Genomic DNA, 21,489 nt, shown 5'->3' with positions numbered 1-21,489 from the left:
GCATGAGATGTGCAGGAGCCTTAAATTCTCACTGCCTTCCCTGCAAAGGGCAGGAAATCCCGCAACCTGTGCAAGGTGTCCCTCGCTTTACCGGACTTGAAGGAATAATTTCCTGAAGTAACAATGGTCTTTCCTTGAATTCTGACTAGGAAGAGCTCGAAAGCACAGCTTTGCTATTCCCAAATGGCTCTGCATCCTGGGAAGCAAGCAGCAGCCCTGGTTCGCTAGAAGTTCATAATTCATAACTTTGGCTTTTCCCAGTTAGTTTTGGTGTTGTGTCACTGGGGTGGCCTTGGCAAAGGCGGCAATGGCAGCTGGGCCTGCTGGGCAAGCCTCAGTTCTCCTGGTGCAGAGAGAGGAAGAGAGGGGAAAGGGTTGGTGTGGAATTGAGGGATTTTGTAGGCACACAACACAGAAAAGGGGGGCGGGCGTGTCTGCGGCCCTCACGGCGGCGGAGCTCCCCTGAGCGGGGCCGGGCCCGGGCCGGGCGGCGCCGTCTCCATGGCAACCGCCGGCCGCGGGAGATGGCCGCCGAGCGCGGGCGGGGGCTCCTGTTCCGAGCCCTGCCGCACAAAACCTTCTCCTGCCTGCAGGACAGGGACATCGCGGGCCGGCTCCTCAAATGGTGGGGGTGAACGCCCGCCCGCTGCGGGATGATGTGCCGGTCCGGGGGCGGCGGGGGAAGGAACGGGCGGGCGGGGCTGAGGGCTGGGGCCGCTACCGCTGGTGGCGGGCCCGCATCGTTTTCTCTATGGTGGTTTTTTTCTTTTTTTTTTTTTTTTTTTTTTTTTTTTTTTTTTTTTTTTTGTGTGTGTGTGTGTGTGTGTTTTCTTTTTTTTTTTTTAATTTTTTTTTAATTTAAATTTAATTTATTTAATTTATTTTCCCCAACCCTTTAATTTGAAGTCTCCTTGATAATTTGCAGGCCGGCAAACCTCGCGGTGTGAGGTGTGAGGGTCGGTCCCGGCCCCCCAGAGCGAGCCCAGCTCCGTTCCAGCCCCAGCCCTCCAGCCAAGGGCGGGAGGCGCTTAGAACAGTTTATAACAGATTGGGCGGGGGGCGGGAATGAAGGATAATTGGCTTTATTAACGTCTTCAGAATATTTAATCCCGTTTTTTTTTTTTTCATTTCAGGTCCATGCAAGGCAGGATCACGGCACAAGCGTTCAGTTTTGACCAGCAGTTTAAGCCCTATCAAAAGGATGAGTTTCTTATGGTAGCTCTAAATCCTTTGTATTTAAAATTGACTTCCCCCCCCTCCCCCCCCCCCCCCCCCAAATGAAATTAAAGCTACGGGGGAACTGCATGACAGTGAATAAGGTAGCAGTGTTGAATGCTCTTGGCCTGCTCACTGTCTCCTTGAAAGGAGGTGATTTAGGTGTGGTGCTCAAGTCTCTGACTTTGTGGGTTAACTGTATTGTCCAGTAAAAATATTTTAGTTTGCACTAATGTTACTCTGCTTTGAGAGGGAACAATTTAGGCTTTCAGGATTCCCAAGAATGGAAATCTGAAGTGGATGCTGATCTTGGCCATAGTGTTTCATGTTGGGAAGTCCACCTAGTGTGACTTCAAGCATTGTGCACACTCACAGCTGTCAGTAAATTTCTCACAGTAAATTCACAGTGCAATTAGATGTGCATGTGCATCACATATCTGGAAATAAAGTTTTTGAAATTTATTGGATACCTTTATTTGAAATTTATACCTTATTTTGAAATTTACTGGATTGCTTTATACTAGGATTTTGAACTCCCAGCTTTTTGAGATTCAGATCTCTTTCTGATTTTGTGTTGTCTGCAAAGTCAAATCTCTTCATATGTTTGCAGACAGAAAAAACTCCAGATCTGTGGTTTTAAAAACAATATGAACTTTACATCTGTTGTTTTAAAAACAACTCTTTGATATTTTGTATTTCTACTTTATATTGTTATCCTGGATAAAGAATTCAGCCTCTTTATATCTTACAGAAATTCACACAGAAATGCACCAATATTTATGTAATCTTCCACTGATAAACATTTCAAATTATTGAAACCTACAGAATACCAACTAACCCTCTCAATGCTTGTCTCTTTTGAATTAAAAATTTAAAGATATCACTATGAAGTTATGAAATCTGAAGAGCTGTGAAGTAATTGGGAAAAAAAGGGCCATTACATGTAATGTCTGATCTCTCTGTATCCCAGAGGGGTGTTAAATTTAGTGATGCAGAAATTGAAAGATCTATCATTTAGTTTTCTTAGCAGTTCCTTCAGTGATTATTCAGCCTGTATGCATATACATAAGTTTGGGTTTTCTTAGTTGGCTTATCTATCATGGAAACTTGCCAGCATTAATATCTATCATGGAAATTTGCCAGCATAGTAATGTTGGCCAGTAATGCCAACATTACTATGCATGTCTTCTTCTTTCAATTGATAAATCAGTAAGACTGAATTCAGTTCTTACTGTGGAATATATCCTCCATCCCTTCAGTAACTTATGAATCTCCTCTGTGTCTGTTTTTCTGTGTCTCTACACTTCTCCAAGCTTCAAATTTCTTTAAAAAGAGTAAATTTTAAACTCATACCTGGCATTTCATTTTTAACTTCAACAACATTGTATGCAGAGATAGAACTGTTTCATTTCTTTCTCAATTTTCTGTACCTCCATGAATTTAATACATTCTTGTGTGTTCTTGGACTAAAACTGCTTTATTATAAACTTTAAAACTACATACATAAATATGCACCTGAAGATACCTTCTATGTGTAAAAGACACTGAGTTACAAATGCATGGATTTGATCGTGTGATATTTAGTATACAAACTGAAAGATCATATGGAATCTATTTACTAATTGGAGCCTTATAATTTGGATTGAAAGTACCCAAGGCATTTTAATTGATGATTTTATGTTTCATTTCATTAACTTGTATTCTCTTATTTGAATATTATAGGCATTTTTTAATGATCAAAGTGTGAAATCCAGTTTAAAGTTGCTGTCAGCTTCAGGACAATGGACTACTCTGGGTAAATTTAGAATAAATAATCTTAAATAAAAAAGTCTTGTGTTTTAACTATTTTGCTCTAATTTACTGTTTTCTAATAATGACAGTTCATATTTGTATGTTTTCAGCTAGCTGAAATATCTTAAAGAATTACTTATTTTACTAAGTAATAGGAAGAGATTCTACTTCTAGAATAAAATAACTAAATTGTCACCTTTTATGCCTTTTTTTCTTTTGACCCCTGCATCGTTCCATAAATCAAACACCTGAAGCTTTTTATGAATGGTTCATGGCATCCAGTTGACCTGATCATATATCTAGACATAAACAAATGCATTATTTGAGGAATTATAGTAGTGCCTTATTCAGATAACATTTGGAGAAGGGCATTCTTCTGTAGCTGTACTGAGCTGACTCGGGACAGGTGTGAGATGGTTGCTGTATTACAAATTAAAATTGAGAGCAGAGGGTTGTTAGAGCACAGCCTGAGCTGGTGTCAGTCTGCTCTCTGTACAGCCTGGGGATGGAGGCACAGAGGAGCCCCATGGGACAGGCTGCTCCACTTGCAGCCATGCCCTGAGGGTCACCTCAACTTTGTTGCCATATCAGAAACTTCTGAACGCTCTCCATTATGTCTGGAGATGCAGATGAGACACTAAAACAAGAAAGCCAAAAGCAAACGGCAAATTTATGGCACCACTTTGAAATTGTGTTTTTCATGAGGTAAATGGCACAAAAATTCACGGCAATCACGTGTTATCATGTTGTGGTGCTTTATGCATAGTGTGGACTCTGATACTGCCAAAGTGATTTTCCATAATAGGAACATCTTAAAAGAGGGTACTGGGAAGCCCTCATTTCTTTTGGTTTGTCTGCAAATATTACTGTGTGTAAATATTTAATGGAGCTTTGGGAAGTTTCTAACTTTTCCATTTCAGCTCTTTGGAATTGGCATAGGTTTTTCCCACTATATACAACGACACTAGACGTTGCCACTTTTTTGTCAGCAAAAATCCATTTTCCAAAGATTTCACCCAACTGTTAAAACAATTGAAATATATAAAATGCAAAAAAAAAAAAAAAAAAAAAATCTCAAGTACCTCTTCAGGTGCCTCTTTCTCTGGCAACAGAAAGAAAATAGATGTATTTTAAGCCAGTAGTAAACCTTTTTTTCCTTTAGACAGGATTTTTTTTTAGGCTATCTGTCTAGTCTACAACTTGACGGTCCCCATAGTGGAGGTCAGTAGGTTACATACCTTGTGTTAAGAGTGGAGGGTCTCTTGCCAAGTAACCCAGCTTAACTCTTGGTTCTGCTCAATCTTCTTTCGCACAGAAGTGAAGCATTTTGTCCCAAGGACTGGAAGCGTTCCCTTTCTAAATCCTGAACAGCTGGTATACCCTGTTTGCTCTTAAAATTTCATCTTCCCATTCTTTGCCTATTTTTGGTGAGGAATGTTAGCACATTTTTCTATACTTAGTCTTCATGTGCATTTTTTGAAAATATAGTAAGAATTAGCTGTGAGTGGGAGGACATAAAAATCATCTTCTAGTATTTTCTTCTTCAGGGGTGCTGATACATAAATCCAGATATACCATTTGCTTATCACTGTGGAGTAACTTTAAAACAACATTCCTGTTTAAAAAATACTGAAAGTTTGCTTATTTTGCTTTTTAGAAAATCTGAAGAAAATACATAGTCTGTGTTGATTCAAATACCACATTTATTCTGTTACAAAGAAAAATGTTAGTAATTTTTTTTTTTTTAAATGGGGGAGATGGTTTGAATGCGTAATATAGGTGGGGTTTAGATTGATCCATAGAAACCTCCCTTCTCCTGCCCTCCATGAGCTTGGGCAGAAAGTATTTATGGACCCACAGAAAGATGTCAGCATTATAAAGGAAATTAATAAAACATTACAGTAGTGTTTGTTTTCATAATTTTTTTTTTATTTTTTAAGGCTGTGGTCCCCTGTCACCTTTTCATTTATTATGTTTTGTGTCCTGATTGAATTCTACAATAATACATTATTTCAAGGACTCCAGCTTTAACATTGCTTGAAATAAAACATTTTAGGTAAATGATACACAAGGATATTCTCTAGTCTGTTTCCTCTGATCAAAAAGATATTTAATGACCTAGTCTCACACCAAACTTTTTTGCCTGTTGTAGTAGGGATATATTTTCCCTTCCTTTTGGCTACATGGCCAAAGTATCTGATATTTCTCATGAGCTTTAGGCCACCTATTCATCTGTTACTCTGATATTTCAGAAATAGAAGCAGTAAAAGGAACAAATTTGATGCACACTCGTTTATGTATCGAGTCTTGTGTTTTTTAAATAGCTGCAATGAGAACTAGGCAGTCATTTTTCCCTGGATACATTGGTGGCCTTGCACCTGTCAGCAGTCTTAGGGAGGCAGGACTGTATCTGCTTAAGCTCAATTAACACTTGAAAATTTATCTTCAAAGGGGTAAAGCTACCATCCATTTGTGTAAATAAGAAATTAGGATTTGCCTAAAAAAGGATTCTTGAGTTGCCATATGTGCTTGAAACTTCAACGATTTCTGTCTTCAGAATGGGATTTTAAAACTTGGAGGGAAATCTTAAAGCAGCAAGTTTTAAACTACTATTATAATTTGTGAAGAATTTTTGATGTCATATGAACCAACAAATCATCAACCTACACCTTTTACTTTTGAAACACCCTATTTTTAATACTAAGCACTGAACTTGCATTACATATAAACTGTTTTGTAAGTAGTAAGTTACAAGATATTTTTATTTTTCTGACATAAAAAACTTCCTTAGATTTTTTTTTTTTTTTTGAGGAATTCTAAATATACCTAATCCAGGGTTTATCTTCCCCATACTAGATATGCAATGTGTTAATTTAAAAGTATTCTGGCAGCACTTTATAGATATTCCAGAGTTGGCTGTTATAATAAGCTCACTGTTTCAGGATTTCTCAGCTATTTGTTTTCCACTTGTAGAATTGTCCAGGCATTTCTTCTTCCTCTTTTACTGCTTACTTTTATAGCGTTATTAAAACCTATCACTCTTGTCCAGGAAATTCTGAATTTCAAATCTCACCTCTCAAACAGAGAGTAGGACCTTCCAGTGTATTTAAACTTTTCCATGTGTTTTTTGGTTTTCTGAACTACTGAATAGATTACAAAGCTCTTGATTTTTATTTCATTATTAAAGTTTTCATAAAACCTTTTTTCAGAGCCGAAGTCTCCTTCCCTTCCACCAATAAAATCCTTATCATTTAAGGCCTATAAATAGCTCAATGTCCTATACTTTCAGCTCAGTAAACTGGATCTTTCACTTTTCTCAAGTCATTTAGCATCTGATGTTTGTTAGTTGATTCAGGTTTTAATGTTAATTTTAAAATAATTTATGTAATAAAAGCTGATTTGGCTCATACTAAATCCCTTATAAAAATTCAATCTCTGTGAAAGGGAGCTGGAGAATTAGAACTTAGAGGAAACTGGAAGTGAGGAGGTGGGAGGAAGTACAAATAAATAAATATAAATCAGTTTGGGATTTTTTTCATAGGTTGTAAGGCTGTAATTCATGATTTTTCTGACTTGTTTTTGGTCACGTAATGTGATTTTTTTTAATAGTCACTTTGTGTACAGGTAGGAGAATGTACTAAACCTTTTATTCTTTAATAAAAGGTACCCTTTTTCATAACCATTATCTGTAGACAGGAAGCCAAGCAAATGCTGTACTTTTGTCTTTAACAGATTTTCTTGACATCACAATGGTCCAATAATATAATTTTCAAGTTTCCTGTCAGTATTTTAGCTTAAGTAGGTATATTTTCAAACTATCAACTTAAAACTTCTTTTTATTTTTTTCCTGGTATTAATTGGTTGGGTGGTACAGTTTACCCAGGTTTAGGTATTAAAATGCCAGCCCTACTTAACCTATGAATAAATAGTCTGTATGTAATAGTATATGGCAGAAATCCCAAGGCTTTCTGCAGCTGTGGGGGCAAGAGAAAATTCAGGTTAGGCTGTGCTTACAAAGATTAGGATTGGAGTGAAATAATAGGTGCTCTTGAAAGCATCATGGTTCATGCATCCCATTATGGCATGTTTCTGCTCCTGAAATACTGTCATCTAAGGGAAAATTTGGACATTTCCTAAATAGTAATGCTTAGTGATCCTTTAGGTCAGTTTGTCAGGACAGCACTGAATTTTATCTTCAATGATATGGTAAAAAGCCTTTAGATACTGTGATGTTGCTGGCCAGTCTCCCATCAAGGGAACCTACAGAGGAGAAGAGATAAGAATAAACTCGTGAACAGCTGGAAGGTTGTGAATAATCTCCCTGCTAAGACACATTGCCCTTGTGCTGAGTGCTCACTCGTGCTCTCCTCCCCTCTCCTGTTCAGAAGCACTTGGAAGGGTGTTCAGGAGGACATGGAGATGGGTAGAGAACATGTTCTAACATTTGGGCTGAACAGTTGAGTTGGACTGCAGAGAGCAGACAGAACTGGGCTGAGTCCAAAGCTTCTTAAACATGGGGCCTAATGCTATTTGAGATGCCAGAAGTTATCCAACACCATGCAGACAGATTTGTAGATGTAACACTGTATATAGAGAAGATATGTGCCCTTATGGACTGATACCTCTTTAAGGAAAATACTGTAGGGCATCTCAAATGGCACTAGATGTCTGTGAGCAACAGATACAGCCTTGGATAATTTGCAAGCAGAGGGGGAAAGAAATTATAGAAAAAAGTATTCTGTGTTTAATGATTACAGCGATTTAGTAGTCCAGATTAATACAGGAAGTGCTTATAGTACCTTTTTCACCTTCTGAAATAGCTGGTTAATAAAGCTTACAGTGGCCACAAAAGGACTTTTGTAAAAGTTCAATATAATAGTTAAATCAAAAATTCTTTGAGGCTATGTTCATTTTGGTTTTTACTTTGTGGGGTGCTGTTGGCAGCTACTGAGCTTCTGTACTTCATCATGCCAAATTTGGCATATGTCTTCAGATGCTTTAAGGCTTAACCTGTGGAATATGATTTTCTAAGGGTGTGATCCTATGTGATGTTGGGTTCACACGGTGCTCCATCTATCCCTAGTTTCGGTTGATGGTATTTACCAACAGGGGGAGCAGACACATGGGCCTGAATGGAAAGTAGGATTCAGATGAATTTAATGTTTTCTTTACACTTGTTTCCTTCTTAGCTTTCTTTGGTGCTTTTTTTTTTTTTTTTTTTTTTTTTTTTTTTTTTTTTTTTTGGTAGGACTCTGTGATTGAGTCATACTTACATGATTTGTGTTTTTTTAAAAAACATGAAACACGCAACCAGCTTCCTATATCTTCCAGGTTCCAAAGTGACAAAAATTGAAGCTACAGTGGTACCCTGTACACAGATTTCCATGTCATTTTTTGATCGGCTGTACTCTGAAGGAATTGTTAGAGAAACTGGAGCTATTGCAAAATGTTATGATGACTATTATGATGATATCCTTATTGCTGATGAATTGAGGAAGGTCAGTATAATAATGAATAATTTATTATCCTTTTTCTACTCTGTTAGGTACTATAAGGACAGGGGGTTTTTTTCAGTTGTTTTTTTTTTTTTTCTGACAGTGGTAAAAACAGACATCAATAGCCATGGATTACAAACAACTGAGGCACTGCAGTGCCTGAATATGTGAAAGCAATTACTTGTTTTCCAAGTGAGTCCTCTCTCATTTTTAGGTGAGAGAAAAAGGTAAAGCTGCCTTCTACCTACCTATGTCTCAGGCAATCAGTGCTGGGGGGTGTGTGGGGAAATGCAGCTGCTCGTTTGCTTAGGAGGGGGAAACAAAGGGTGCCAAGGAGAGAAGGTGCTGTGATACTCAGAGCTGTAGGTTCACCCAGCCTTCCAGGCAGTGGATGAAACTGAATGTATTCAATAGCTACATCCTGAAGCATTCCTGGACAGGAATGCTGATCAAAACATATGTGAAGGCATTTAAAGAAAGCCATCTAAATACATTCTCTCTAAAGCAAGAGAAACTATGGAAGAGGAAATTATTTTTCAGTGTAATACTGGAAAATGACTAAGTACATCTCCTGAACAGGCCTGCAATGTAAAACTGTTTGTTATACTCTAGTGGAGGTGTCAGAAAGCAGATTATCTGAAAAACAATCTCTAACAGTGGCACTCTTTTAATCAATGTATGTTTTTACTGTGTTTCTTTTAACTTCATAAGCTAAAACCATTTTTTTAAACTTATGTTTGTGTAGCATTAGCAAAGCATAGTGTGGGAGAACTGGATTTTGCTCTTCCTTGTATATATAATCAACATAAGTACTAAATAATTATAGAGTTGCACTCATTTGCACTTGGCAAATCCTTTGAAGGCAATGTATTTGAACCAGTGACACTGGTTACAGGATGTGGCCTGAAATACTGGTTTGTCTTGTAAAGTTCTGGGAAAAGGTGAGAACTCAAGCTCATGTTTGAATTTCAGATGTAGTTTGTAGCCCAGCAGTTCAAAATACTATGTATTTATTTATAAGTTGGGTACATGTGAAATGTTTTCTGCAAATTAAATATATTGTGTGTAGGAAGGTTAGAGGCAACATTTAAAATTAGAAATTATTGGGGTTTCAGTGTCTTCCCAGTTTCCTTCCCATGGAAGCGATGTGTGTGTCAGCATTTGGAAGTTGAGGGTTTAACACTGGTTTGAAACAAAGGTGATTCCTGCTCCTAAGACAGTAGAAAGAATAAGTCAAAATCCAGGAATGACGTCAAAACTTTAACTTAGTTAGTCAGGGCTCTAGGACAAAAAGCTGTAGGGGGCACCAAACTGTTCCCTGGTGTCAGAGGGTGGCCCTTGGCTGCAAGACTCCATGTTTCTTTCCTACCTGCCATGTCTTCTCTTGTTTCAGCCAGGGAGGTTGGGATATGTGTGGGCTGTCCATCCAGAACAGTTGTTGCCCTGACCCTTTTTACTCAGGTTGTGTAGCTTTGTTATAGGTAGATTATTTTCAGATTGATTATTTCATTAGCACTACAAATAATTGACCAGTGAAATAACAAGACTTGAAAAATATTCCTTTATGTCTTTTGGGCTCAAATCTGACAGTGATTCTGCTTTATACATAAGAATTTTGAACCTAATTGCATCATTGGAAGAAGGATTTAGAAACTTATTTCTCCCTCATCCATATATTTTATATGGTCATAATTTCTGTGTACCATACAGCATACTAGTTGGACTATTTATAAACTGAATCTTAAATAAATCTTTATTAATTTGACTTCCTTGTTTTTTCCTTGTTCCACAAGGTCTTGCTTTTGGAGGATTCTGATCATTATGACTTATTCACTCAACTGGATCGCGAGGAATTTCTGTTCTGTCTTTTTAAGCATTTTTGCATTGGAGGAGCTCTTTGCCAGTTTGAAGATGTAGTTGACCCATACTTAGAAACTACAAAAGCTTTTTATAAAGACCTGGTGAGGTAAGTGCTACTCACTTTTTGAACAACTGTGTACATGTACTGTCCATAGATACATTGTGTCAATTACTGTAAAATTATTATACATTACTGCTTCAAAAATGGGGCTGTTATTTAATCCACCTGCAAGCTTATTTGTGTCCAACTATCAAAATACCATGGAGCAATGGTAGTAGTTCAGTGGCAAAAACTATGCAATTTTAACTGCATCAGTCCCACATAAGAACATTTTTTATGTTACATTTATGTACATCAATGGTTTATAATTAATTCCCAATTTAAAGATACTTTTTTATGTAATCATCTGATGAAAACATGTCATGGTACTGGAAACAGACTTTGTTCCCACTGTCATTGATAAAATATCAACAATTAAGTCTTGCCTGTATGATCTTAGGCTACTTTCAATTGGACAGCTTGTAATTTAGGATTTAAAAATTGACATAATTAATTGAAACTTTCAGTTCTGTATATTTTTCGATCCCTGATGATTTTTTAATTTATTTTTTTTTAATACAGTTGGGTTTTCGTTTTCCTAATTCTGCAAATACACTCCTCACAGTGTAGAGCTAAATGTAATAGAATCTTGCTGTTAACATGGCACAGTGAACTAACACACATTTTTTACCAGGTTTGGGGTATGGTACTGTTTGGAACTTTCTGTGAGGGGTTTTTTTCCCATTGAGCTTAGAGGTAATAGATCAGAGGTTTAGATTCAGACTAAAACCACAATTTTCACCTTGCTTTGATATATCCATGTGCTGACTTCTCTGATTGACAAAACTTCTTATGTTCTGGTTGCTGGGAAATGGAATGTAGTTATTAGTTATACAGACTCATTCTTAGTTAAGCTAATGGGAATATAAATATTGTAAAAGATATTACTAAAATTTTTGTTAGTATAAGTAGTTTTGGTATTTTCGTCTCATATATAGATAAGAATCAAGTGGGTACTTCAGAAATACAGCATCTGACATAAAAGGATCCATGAATGTTTAACTCTACCCTCCCTTTTCTTTTACATTGTTCACTCTGCACTTGAATCAAGCTGCTTGTTACTTCAGTGTGGGCCAGAGGTGACTCTGCATTGACTGCAGCTGTTTCTGCTCTTCTGTTGTTGAATTAATGTAGGACAAAGTGCAAATCCAATCAGTTCCTTCACTTACTGCTCCCCTTTGCTGTTGAGTTGTTTTACCCTGAACATGTTCAAGTTCTGTTCTAGGCTACTCATTTTCTTTACCTTCCTATCTCCTTAAACCTCTTTCATTCTTTTTCCTTTTCATGCTGTAAAATTTGATACGGATGTCCAATAGTTCTACTTAAAACAGAGAAAAGCCTCTGCCAAGAACCTCCCACAATTTCATCCTGCTTTCAAAGTTTACGTTTTCTGTATCCTTAACCTGTTCCATATCAGCCCTTTGTGTGCTGATATTTTCCTCTTGTGTGCTCCTTTATGTCCTTTATAAAATATTTAGGAGAAAATATTTGAATATCTATTGCTGTGCTGTTTGGGATTTTTTTTTTTTTTTTTTTTTTTTTTGCCAGTTGGCAGATTGCTTTCTATCCCTCCTGAGTTTCAAAGTGATGTAACTGATCTTCAGTATTTGTCTGCCATGTGTCTCTGCATTTCTGTGCCTGTAAATGCCTGCTGGATTCTCACTGCCAGAGGAGCTGGTGTTAGCACAGGTTGCCAGTTGAAAACAAAACTTACCATTTCACTGAATCTTTTATCTTTCTCCTTTGGTGTTGAGTTCTTCGTCAGTCCCATGAGAAAAGCTTTTGATCTTGACATTTCAGACCTTTCCTCCCCTTTCAGAATCGTGGTTGTCTTTTTCTTGGTCTCATTTCCCCCTGCTCCTAGTTTATCCAGAATGATTCCTCTGTTTTATTTCCACTGTGTTAAGAGAAAAAAAAGACGGTGACAGGCTCTGAATAGGGACATTAATGACAGTCTTGACTTAATTCTAATTTTTGGTCCATGCTGTGCACTGTGTTACTTCATTCTTGCACAAATTACACCAGAAAATAAAGCAATTAAAATTACTTTCTTATAGCCTCTTATTTTCAGTAAAAGATTGCTAATGATAGTAGTAATCTCTTAAATTCTGTTTACCAAAACGTTCACCCTCAAATTCCTATTGAATACCAAGTTTTGTTTAAATTCTTTTTTAGACTGCTATCCTCTGTTTAGCTTCATTGTATCTTGGATTACAGTTGTATTGGACACTTTCTACTCTTTGTAAAGTGATATTAAAAGCTTTTAATGATATTAAAAATTCTGTACACTGTACTGTCCTTAAGGTTTAATTTTTATGTTTGAGGATCAGAAGGTTTGGTAAAAAACAAATGGATACTTCAATAATTATTAGCTGCTGGCTGATCACGTGCATTGAAAAATTAGCTGCCACAAGTGAATTCAGTCTAACAACAGTGAGCTTGTGGATGTATAAACTACCACTGTTTAGTCCTGTTACAGTATTCCTTATGGGCAAGAGCCTTGGCATGAGGAGTTCCACAGAAGTGCCTTTACTGCTGGCAACAGCAGACCTGTCAATGAGCTTTTCCCTGCTTATCTTTATTACAGCTTTTATGTTTCTGGCCATACCTGAGTTCTAGCTCCAAGGCACTAGCATTCAAAATAGCGTCAAAAGTTTTGAGGTTTCATTTTATTAAAACATTTCTATGTACATTGGTTTATTGTGAGAGAATGCAATAATCTTTTTGAAATTAACCGCTCTAGATATTTTACAAGCTAGGGACTTCCAAATAATACAGCTACTAAATGGCAGACATTATTTCTTTTTAAAAAGAGTGATATATTCTTACTAAAAAAATAATGCACAGCTTGTAGTCTGTTATTAATCCATTGGTAATTAGTCTATGATTAGTTGAATCCATCCAAAATTCTAGTGTTTAATGTTGTATAACTGTGTAACCTAAATAATTTCAAATCCTTTGTTGTAGTATTTTGATTTAAAACATGTATTTGCATGACAAAAACTTGTTAATGAAATATAATCTATGAATCTCTGTTGATAAATCTTTTCCTCTGATTCCTTAATCCCTGATTTTTCTAACACTGTTTCTCCACGGTGACAGCTGCTGTAGTATCTTGTAGTGATTGTTTTCTTCTCCTTTCTTAATCTCCATCTCCATGCCCTTTCCCCAAAAATGAATGAATGTATGTGAAAGTATTAAGTTGTTCTTTTATTGTTTGAAAAGCTTAGTAAAATGTTGCCAGTAAGGTTGGGATATAAATAAAGCCCAAAGTGAATAGACAGGCCATGAGGATGTTTGCTCTTCATAAAAAGAGAATAGATGCACATTAAAATTATAAACTACCATATCCAATGAATAGTTTGGAAGTTAACAATTTGAAAGAACATGGGGGTATTAACATTGTTTTTAAGGAAATACTATCCTCTTCAAAAGGACAAGATAGTTTTTTTCTAAAACCTTTTAGCAGAAAAAAAAATAGAGCAAATGAGCTTGTCAAAGGCAACCTCTTGGTTTTCTTTCAAGTCAGCAAAGGAAGAATCTCATCTGATTTTAACAGACACAAATTTTTGCCTTAAAAATAATCAAAGAGTGGAAATAAACATTTAAAAATGACTTACAGGAAGCTAACCACAAGGGGGAAATTTCTCAATGTCATGGAATAAATAGGATGATTTTGTCAACTCTTACTTTGGTATCCTAGATGCATATATGTCTAACATGAAAATTAAGAAACCAGAAATTGATAGCATGGCTTTCTGATAGAAGAATCTGAAACCAGAGTAACTGAAATCCAACTGTTGCTTTTGGGGGTGGTGATATCTGGTAGAAGGCAATAATGCCACTAATCCTCTATGTCTTATTCTGAAAGGTGTCACTCTCTCCACAGACATGGCTGAAGAGTTTCTGGACTGCTGCAGTTACAGCCTGGTGTGTCAGCATAAAGTGACATCTGTGTTAGTTTGGCTCCATGTGCTGGTCCCTGAACTGCAGCGGTTCAGAAGCTGAGTCATGAGGGAGCTGAGCTGTCCTGCTGGGAAGGAATCCTCTCTGGAGGGGTGGGAAGGCAACTGGGGTCAGTACCCGTTTCAGCAATGCTGTCTTCATCCACTACTGAGTATGTCAACATGTCAGATGCAACAAAAAGTTCTGAGAAAGCCTCATTACTGACTGACCACAGGGAAGATCAGCTTCACAGTATCGGTTCAAACATGACTGTCTCATTACTCTACAGATGAAATCAGTTAATTGGAGAGTCAATCTCTTTTATTGGCCACAGAGATTGAATCAACAAAGGTGCTTTTGATTGATTTGGGGTTTGTTTGTTCTTATAAAAAGAAGCTTTGCCAAAGCACTGGTAACAGGGGACTGCTGTCACAGCTTGGACCTGGTATGGTGTTTAACTTGGGCTGTGTTTCACACATCCTCTTGTGACTTGTCTATACTGGGACCTTTCTTGGGAATGGAACCTATTTGTGACAAGGCAGGTTTTGAGCAATGCATTTCTTGGAAGTATGTAAGTTGTAAGCCTCAGCTGTTCCTCAGTGAGTTTATGGAAATAGGAATGTGCAAAATTAGATAAATGGATGGCAGTTGCATGATCTAATTTCTGAAGAAATGTAAGTATCACTTAAAGCAGACTTGAGGAAAAATGAGATATTAAAATACTTTAAATAGGTTGAAATGCCTGGATTCTTTGCAATGATATTCAGTGTTATTAGTAAATGTGATGAAAGAAATGGCAATCTTCACAACAAACAGTCTAGAAATATAAACGCTCAGAACTAATCCCATCCCAAGTTGCATAGCTGTCTATATATACAAAATTCCAAAGGACATAAAATAACCTAAACTATAATTATATACTAATTAAAAATGAGCTAAAGAATATATGTCTTCACCAGTACTGCTGCTACTTCTTGTAGTCTGTATTAAGATGCATTTCACTTTGCAGGTTCTTTCTCTAAGAATATATGAAAAGATTTTTATTAAATGTTTAGCTGCATATTTTTTCATATCTATCAAAATGAAAACTCTATATTTGGAATCATCTAGGTCTGGGTAATATTGGTGTGATTTAGTAGTTGAGAACAGCTGAAACCAAGTCAGATGACTAGATATATTCAATATTTTTCAGTAAAATGTCATAATAACCATGTTAGATAACAATGGCCATATAGATTTTCAGGTTCAATATGAGCTAAGTTGGATTTTAGCTATAAATTTGACCTTCATAGAATTTGAGCAAGAACACAGTGTATATGTTTAAAATGTATTTAATAAATTAAAGAGTCTAATTATCAGTACTTATGACATATATTAAGTATGAATTGTACCCCTGTATTTTAGTGTTCAAAAGAACCCTGAAACAAAAGAAATACATATTATTTCTACAGTCTTCAGAGTATCTGCATATGTAAGTATTAATAATTTTTATATGGGATTTTACTCGCAGTAATATACATAATGTGAAAATAATGAATTGACTTTTACATAAAGAAAATACAATATTCCATTGTAATGGGTTATTTTCCCATAGTTGTCATTTTTTTATTCATGAACTCTTTCCCTGATCTCACCCTGTTTCTCATCCTCTTTACTAACTCTTCATTAGTAAAGACCAGCTAAAGTTTTATTTGGTAGCTCACTAAAAATAGTGATTACAGTGGATTACAGTGGAAGTCATATTAGTCATCCAGAAACTAGTTAATGAAAAAAAGAGAAAAAAATCTGAGTAATTCTGAGTTTAGATAATAGTAAAGCTTGAGTTAACATAAGGATCAAGGATGCACTCTTGATTTCCTATAGTTCTGGTTTTTGAAATGTTGCAAGAGCTTTGTGAATAGCTTGTATTGCATCTGTTTCTGTAAAGACTGCAAGGAAGTTTAGTATACAAAAAGGCTGGGGTGGTGAGATGACTGCTAACCTCTTTTCCCCTCCCTAGTCAAGTCTCATTCCTATCTGTTTCCCTTGCAAAATCATACATTTACCATCAAGATAAGTTTGAGAACTGGCTACATGTTTACTAGATTCAGCATATCTGTCATTGAAGTTGTTACAGTAGGATGAACTACTCCAAATTCTTCTTGAGTAACCAGAACATGTGATAATTAAATGTCAGATAATGTACCCACTTTCAACAGCAGTAGCTGATGTCATTACAGACTGCACAAACTTCCCTGTAGGTTGCCAATAGCCCAGTTGTTCATCTGTTGGTCATCATCTTTTAAGTACTATGTATGATTCATAAAAGGCTTTTGAAAATAAACACTTTATGGGTGTATCAAAATTTATCTTTCTGCTAGGTTTCAGATTCTGATAAAAATAAAAAAAGCCAAACCCTGGTAACTGGATGTTCTTCTGTTATTACTGTTCCTTTTCCACCTCTGAATCAAATGCATTGATGTGAAATTTGCAGATTTCTATGTCTAGGTAGATGGACATTAAAGAGCTCCCCTAACTGTGTTGGCCATATGTTAAATATCATCAGTACTACAAAGAAAAAAAACAATAAACAAAACCCCAACCAAACTTTAGCAACTTTTTGTAAACAAAATAGATGGACAAAAGAAGATCCAGTGTTAATGCAGAGCAAGCTATCCTCCTTGTAGCCTTGGAGGAAAATTGGGCATTACTGTACATTCTGAAGATTTGTGGGGTGAAGAATTCTAAAATTACAGTTTCTCTTAAAGAACATCCTGAAGAATTTTCTATGAGAAAACAGAAAGGCTTAAACAGTGTGTCTAGACTGTTTGATGGTTATGTGGATCAAAACTACTCCAACTCCACTTGGCACTTACAGGAAGGACACTTACTGGAGCAGAGATGTCTTGTGTTTGTGATGAAAAGTTTCTCTCAAGGAGTTAACTACATTTCTGTGGTGGATTTAGTTTCTGAGTTCATTTACTAAATAACTGTAGAGTGTTATTATAACCCTTATGTTGAGCTGACAATTTTCAAGCCAAATTCTCTTGGTTTATATCTAGAAGAAAAGAACATACCCTCCTAGCCTGATGTAAATAGATAAATAATTTTTAAAATAAAAGCTCATCTTGTAAAAGTGACTTGTGCAGCTGAGCACAATTTTTAAACGGTATCTAAAAAAGCACACTATTAGAGTTGTAAGTATCTCAAGGTTTTAAGTTATAGTTCACAGAATCACAGAATATGCTGAGTTAGAAGGGACCCTGAAAGATCATCAAGTCCAGCTCCTGGCCGTGCACAGCACCATCCCCAAGAGACATACCATGTGCCTGAGAGTGTCGTCCAAACACTTCTTGAACTCTGCCAGGCTGGTGCTGCGACCACTGCCCTGGGGAGCCTGTTCCAGTGCCCAAACACCCTCTGGGTGAAGAACCTTTTCCTACAGTCTAACCTAAACCTCCCTTGACTCAGCTTCATGCTGTTTCCTTGGGTCCTGTCACTGTCACCACAGAGAAGAGATCAGTGCCTGCCCCTCCTCTTCCCCTCACCAGAAGTTGTAACTGCAATGGGGTCTCCCCTCAGCCTCCTCCAGGCTGAACACACCAAGTGACCTCAGCCACTCCTCATATGATTTCTCCTCAAGGCCCTTGACCATCTTCATTGCCCTCCTTTGGACACTCTCTAATAGTTCAATTTCTTTCTTACATCATGGCACCCAAATCCGCCCCCAGCACTGGAGGTGAGGCTGCCCCAGCTCAGAGCAGAGGGGACAATCCCCTCCCTTGCCCAGCTGGTGATGCTGTGCCTGAGGCCCCCAGGACAGGGTTGGCCCTCCTGGCTGCCAGGGCACTGCTGCCTCATGTCCAATTTGCCGCAGACCAGGACCCCCAGGTCCCTTTGTGCAGCACCTCATTCCCCAGTCTGTCTGTACATCCACAGTTGAAACATCCCAGGTGCAGAATCCAGCACTTTTCTCTTGTTGAACTCCATATGGTTGGTGATTGTCCAGCCCTCTAATTTGTTCAGGTCTCTCTTACAAATGTCTGTAGAGCTCTTTAGCATCAAAACCTGATAGACCTGGGCATCACAAGAGAAATAATTTTAGATCTTGTGACAAAGTACTCTGTTGAACTCCAAATACCCTTGAGAGCTTTGGACCTTTGCATATAACGAAACACTTTTACAGCTTAAGTATTGGAATGCTCAACTGATATTTTAGAACTTTCTTTACCTGAACCCAAACTGTGGCAGTGTTAGAAATCAGAATAATGCAAAGTTGATTCAAGAAGTATTTAAAAATATTGCTGATTACATTATGCAGTTTTGAGAATGTTCAGCAGTATTTTTATTTCTGTTTTAAATCATCAGCTGTGTTGCTATAAAGAAAAAATAAAATGATCCTACTCTAACATCAGTAAATCAATCATTACACCCCCTGCATGTGTGAACCAAAGTCCACACTGCAGATGGAATTGGTATGATTCTTAACTTGTGTACGTGCATGAATGTAAATATCAGAGCTTTTATGTTCAAGCATTTTAGGGGGTTTACGACCTCTTTTGCTAATTAAAATAAATTTAAAAACCCTTTTCATTTAATTAGGTTATATTATTTTCCTGGTACCAAGTTTGGTATATTGCTTGAAATGCCTCTTCACCAGAACTTATATTGCTTTTGTTCTTGAACAAATTTTTAGTGGGCTCACACTGCCTCTAAACAGTCAAAACTTCAAGTGCCATCCATCAATTCCACAAAGACTGCAGGAGTGGGATCCTCAGTAGCCATGGGAAAAGTGTTTAACTTGCAATCACATCTTGATGTTGATCTTGTCTTACTTTTTTTTCTTCAGTTACATACATGAGCTTAGGTTATTTTTGGATCAAATTCCAAAGGACTTTTGATGCTGAGCAATAAAAAAATCTTAAAATTTTCTCTCCTTACTGCAGTTGAGAATCCAGTGTTTGTTACACATGTATCCTTAAAAAACACCTGAAGAGAGCTAGGTATCCTACAATTGAAGCCACAGAGCTTGTATGCTGTGCTGCTTAAAAATAGAATGCTATTTCTAGCTTGTGGCATTTGACTACCATTGGAAAATTCTGGGAATAAACATTATCAAATCTCTACCTGTCTAAAACAGTGCTTTTATAAGGTACTTAGCTTAATTTAAGATTTAGGGGTTTAAATAACCCCCCAAAGGAAGAGAGCAGAACATCTAATAATGGATTCATTCTCTTTGAAGTAGCAGGAGAAAATGGGGTGCCAGTAACAGCTAAAGGATAAAATTCACAAATGGTCCTTGGTGCAGAAATGGGGACCCAGCTCTTTTCCTTCTCAGCTGACTGACTTAACCATTGAGAGAGGTTACAGTTTTCATGTTTCCTTGGTCCAAAAAGAGACAGATTATTTTATGCAAAGGAAGACAGCTTCAACAAAAGAATGTGAGAGATGCGGAATCTGGAATAGTCTGTAGTCTGTGAGTTTAAAATTTTCCTGGAGAAAATGAACAGTGTATGCAATATAGCAATTTCCCTCAAGCAAGAAAAGTATAAGAGAACTACGTCTCTTCAACTGTTGTACAAAGGTGTTGGGGAGCAGGAGGCAACTGTGACATGTTTTAAAAGAAAGGAGGTGTCAGGTACATGTTTATTGATGTCACATGTTCAATTACCACACCGACTAAATAAAAAACCCCAACCCTTTAAAAAATCTCCATCTAGTTTCTGGATCCCTACTGGATTTGAAGTGTGTCCAGCTGTGCTGCTCTGTCAACACTGAAGCTTTTATTGACACATACAGACATAGAATGTTAACGTGAAGAGCTCAGTTCCCATGCTGATTGTCAGCTGAATGCATTTTTTCAGAACTAGGATTTTGCAGCTGGGTGTGTAGAATCCCTTTGAGCCCCTTCTGAGGACTGGCACACAAAATGTTTTCAATAATAGTCCAAAGTTGTTAATGTGATCTGTAATGAGCATTTTGCTTAAATGCAAATATTGGAACCTGAACAGATGCTTTAGCAAATGTTAAGTGAAAAAAAATGATGGATGGAACAGCTTTATGTATTAATATAGAGTACACGATTTTTTTTCTCTTTCAAAGGAAATGACGGGCTGTTGTGTATTTAATCATTTGTATTTTAGGCTCTAATTGTGTAAGCACATACTTACATGTTTAATTTTACATTTTCTATTAATATTACATTTAACCTCAAGGTCATTTGATACATCCAGCCAGAATTACTGTGCATTTTGTAGTGTTGGGATCCTCATGGGGACACAATACTGTTTAAATAAACTACGGTGTATTTGTTTTATTTTACTGTCCAGAAATGAACAGTTAAAATTGAAACAAAATTATTAACTTCAGAATTTATTAATTCTCTTACAGATATCCCTATTATCCCTAATACTGTTTTGGTTTTTTTTCTTCCTGTCAGGATGCCAATGGCCTGTGTTACCCTTCAAGCAAAAGCCACCAACAGACTTTTGCCTACTTGATCGTGGATCCCTGCAAGCGACACGTGAATGTTCTGTATCACTGTTTCGGTGGAAGCCTATTCACAAACTAGCTCTAAAGCTGGCTTGTCTCCAGTTTTATAATGGAGGTTGCCTCCTTCCTGTTGGGTTCAGGTAGACATTGCATGGTGTTCTGACGGGGAAAGCACTACTCGAAGTGCTTCCCGTTCCCTCGGATGTCACTGTGCGGTTAGTGACAAAAGTTTTCCGGTATTTATAATTCTTGAAGCCGTTTCCTTGGCCGTTGCCCCCTTTCCTTCATCCGTTTTATCGAATAAAAAGTATTTCTCTAGAGGCAGCTTTGCAGACCCGCGGCGCGTAACTGCAGGGGAGGCTCTGCAGTGGGCGAAGGCTCTGCGGGGCCGGGGGAAAGCGCGGGAGGGGTCCCGGGCCTGTGTCCCCTCCGGGCCGGGGGCGGGGAAGCGCGGCGGGCCCTCCCCACCCCCTCGGAGCGGCCTCCTGGAACTTGGGAGAGAAGTTAGGAAGAAAAAAAAAGTTGTGTTTGGCGGCAGCGCTCCGTGGCGGGCAAGGCGCGGGCGGGCGGGCGCGGTGCGGGGCCGGGCAGGCCGGGAGGCGGTGCGGGCGG

At 37.7% G+C, this 21,489-nt stretch overlaps 1 protein-coding gene across 1 annotated transcript; it reads left to right on the top strand.

Annotated features, from left to right (window-relative positions):
- The first annotated feature begins 426 nt into the window (after positions 1-426).
- Positions 427-21,095, top strand: CFAP300 (cilia and flagella associated protein 300). Its single transcript, XM_083855364.1, has 7 exons — positions 427-625; positions 1,134-1,215; positions 2,938-3,010; positions 8,338-8,504; positions 10,295-10,467; positions 15,811-15,877; positions 20,825-21,095. The coding sequence occupies exons 1-7, from the start codon at positions 525-527 to the stop codon at positions 20,954-20,956; spliced, it is 795 nt and encodes a 264-aa protein (XP_083711490.1). The 5' UTR covers positions 427-524; the 3' UTR covers positions 20,957-21,095.
- Positions 21,096-21,489: the final 394 nt, after the last annotated feature.

This window comes from Zosterops lateralis (assembly GCF_965231275.1).
Source record: "Zosterops lateralis genome assembly, chromosome: 2".
NCBI classification, from domain to species: Eukaryota; Metazoa; Chordata; class Aves; order Passeriformes; family Zosteropidae; genus Zosterops; species Zosterops lateralis.
This window is presented reverse-complemented; position numbering and strand designations above follow the sequence as displayed.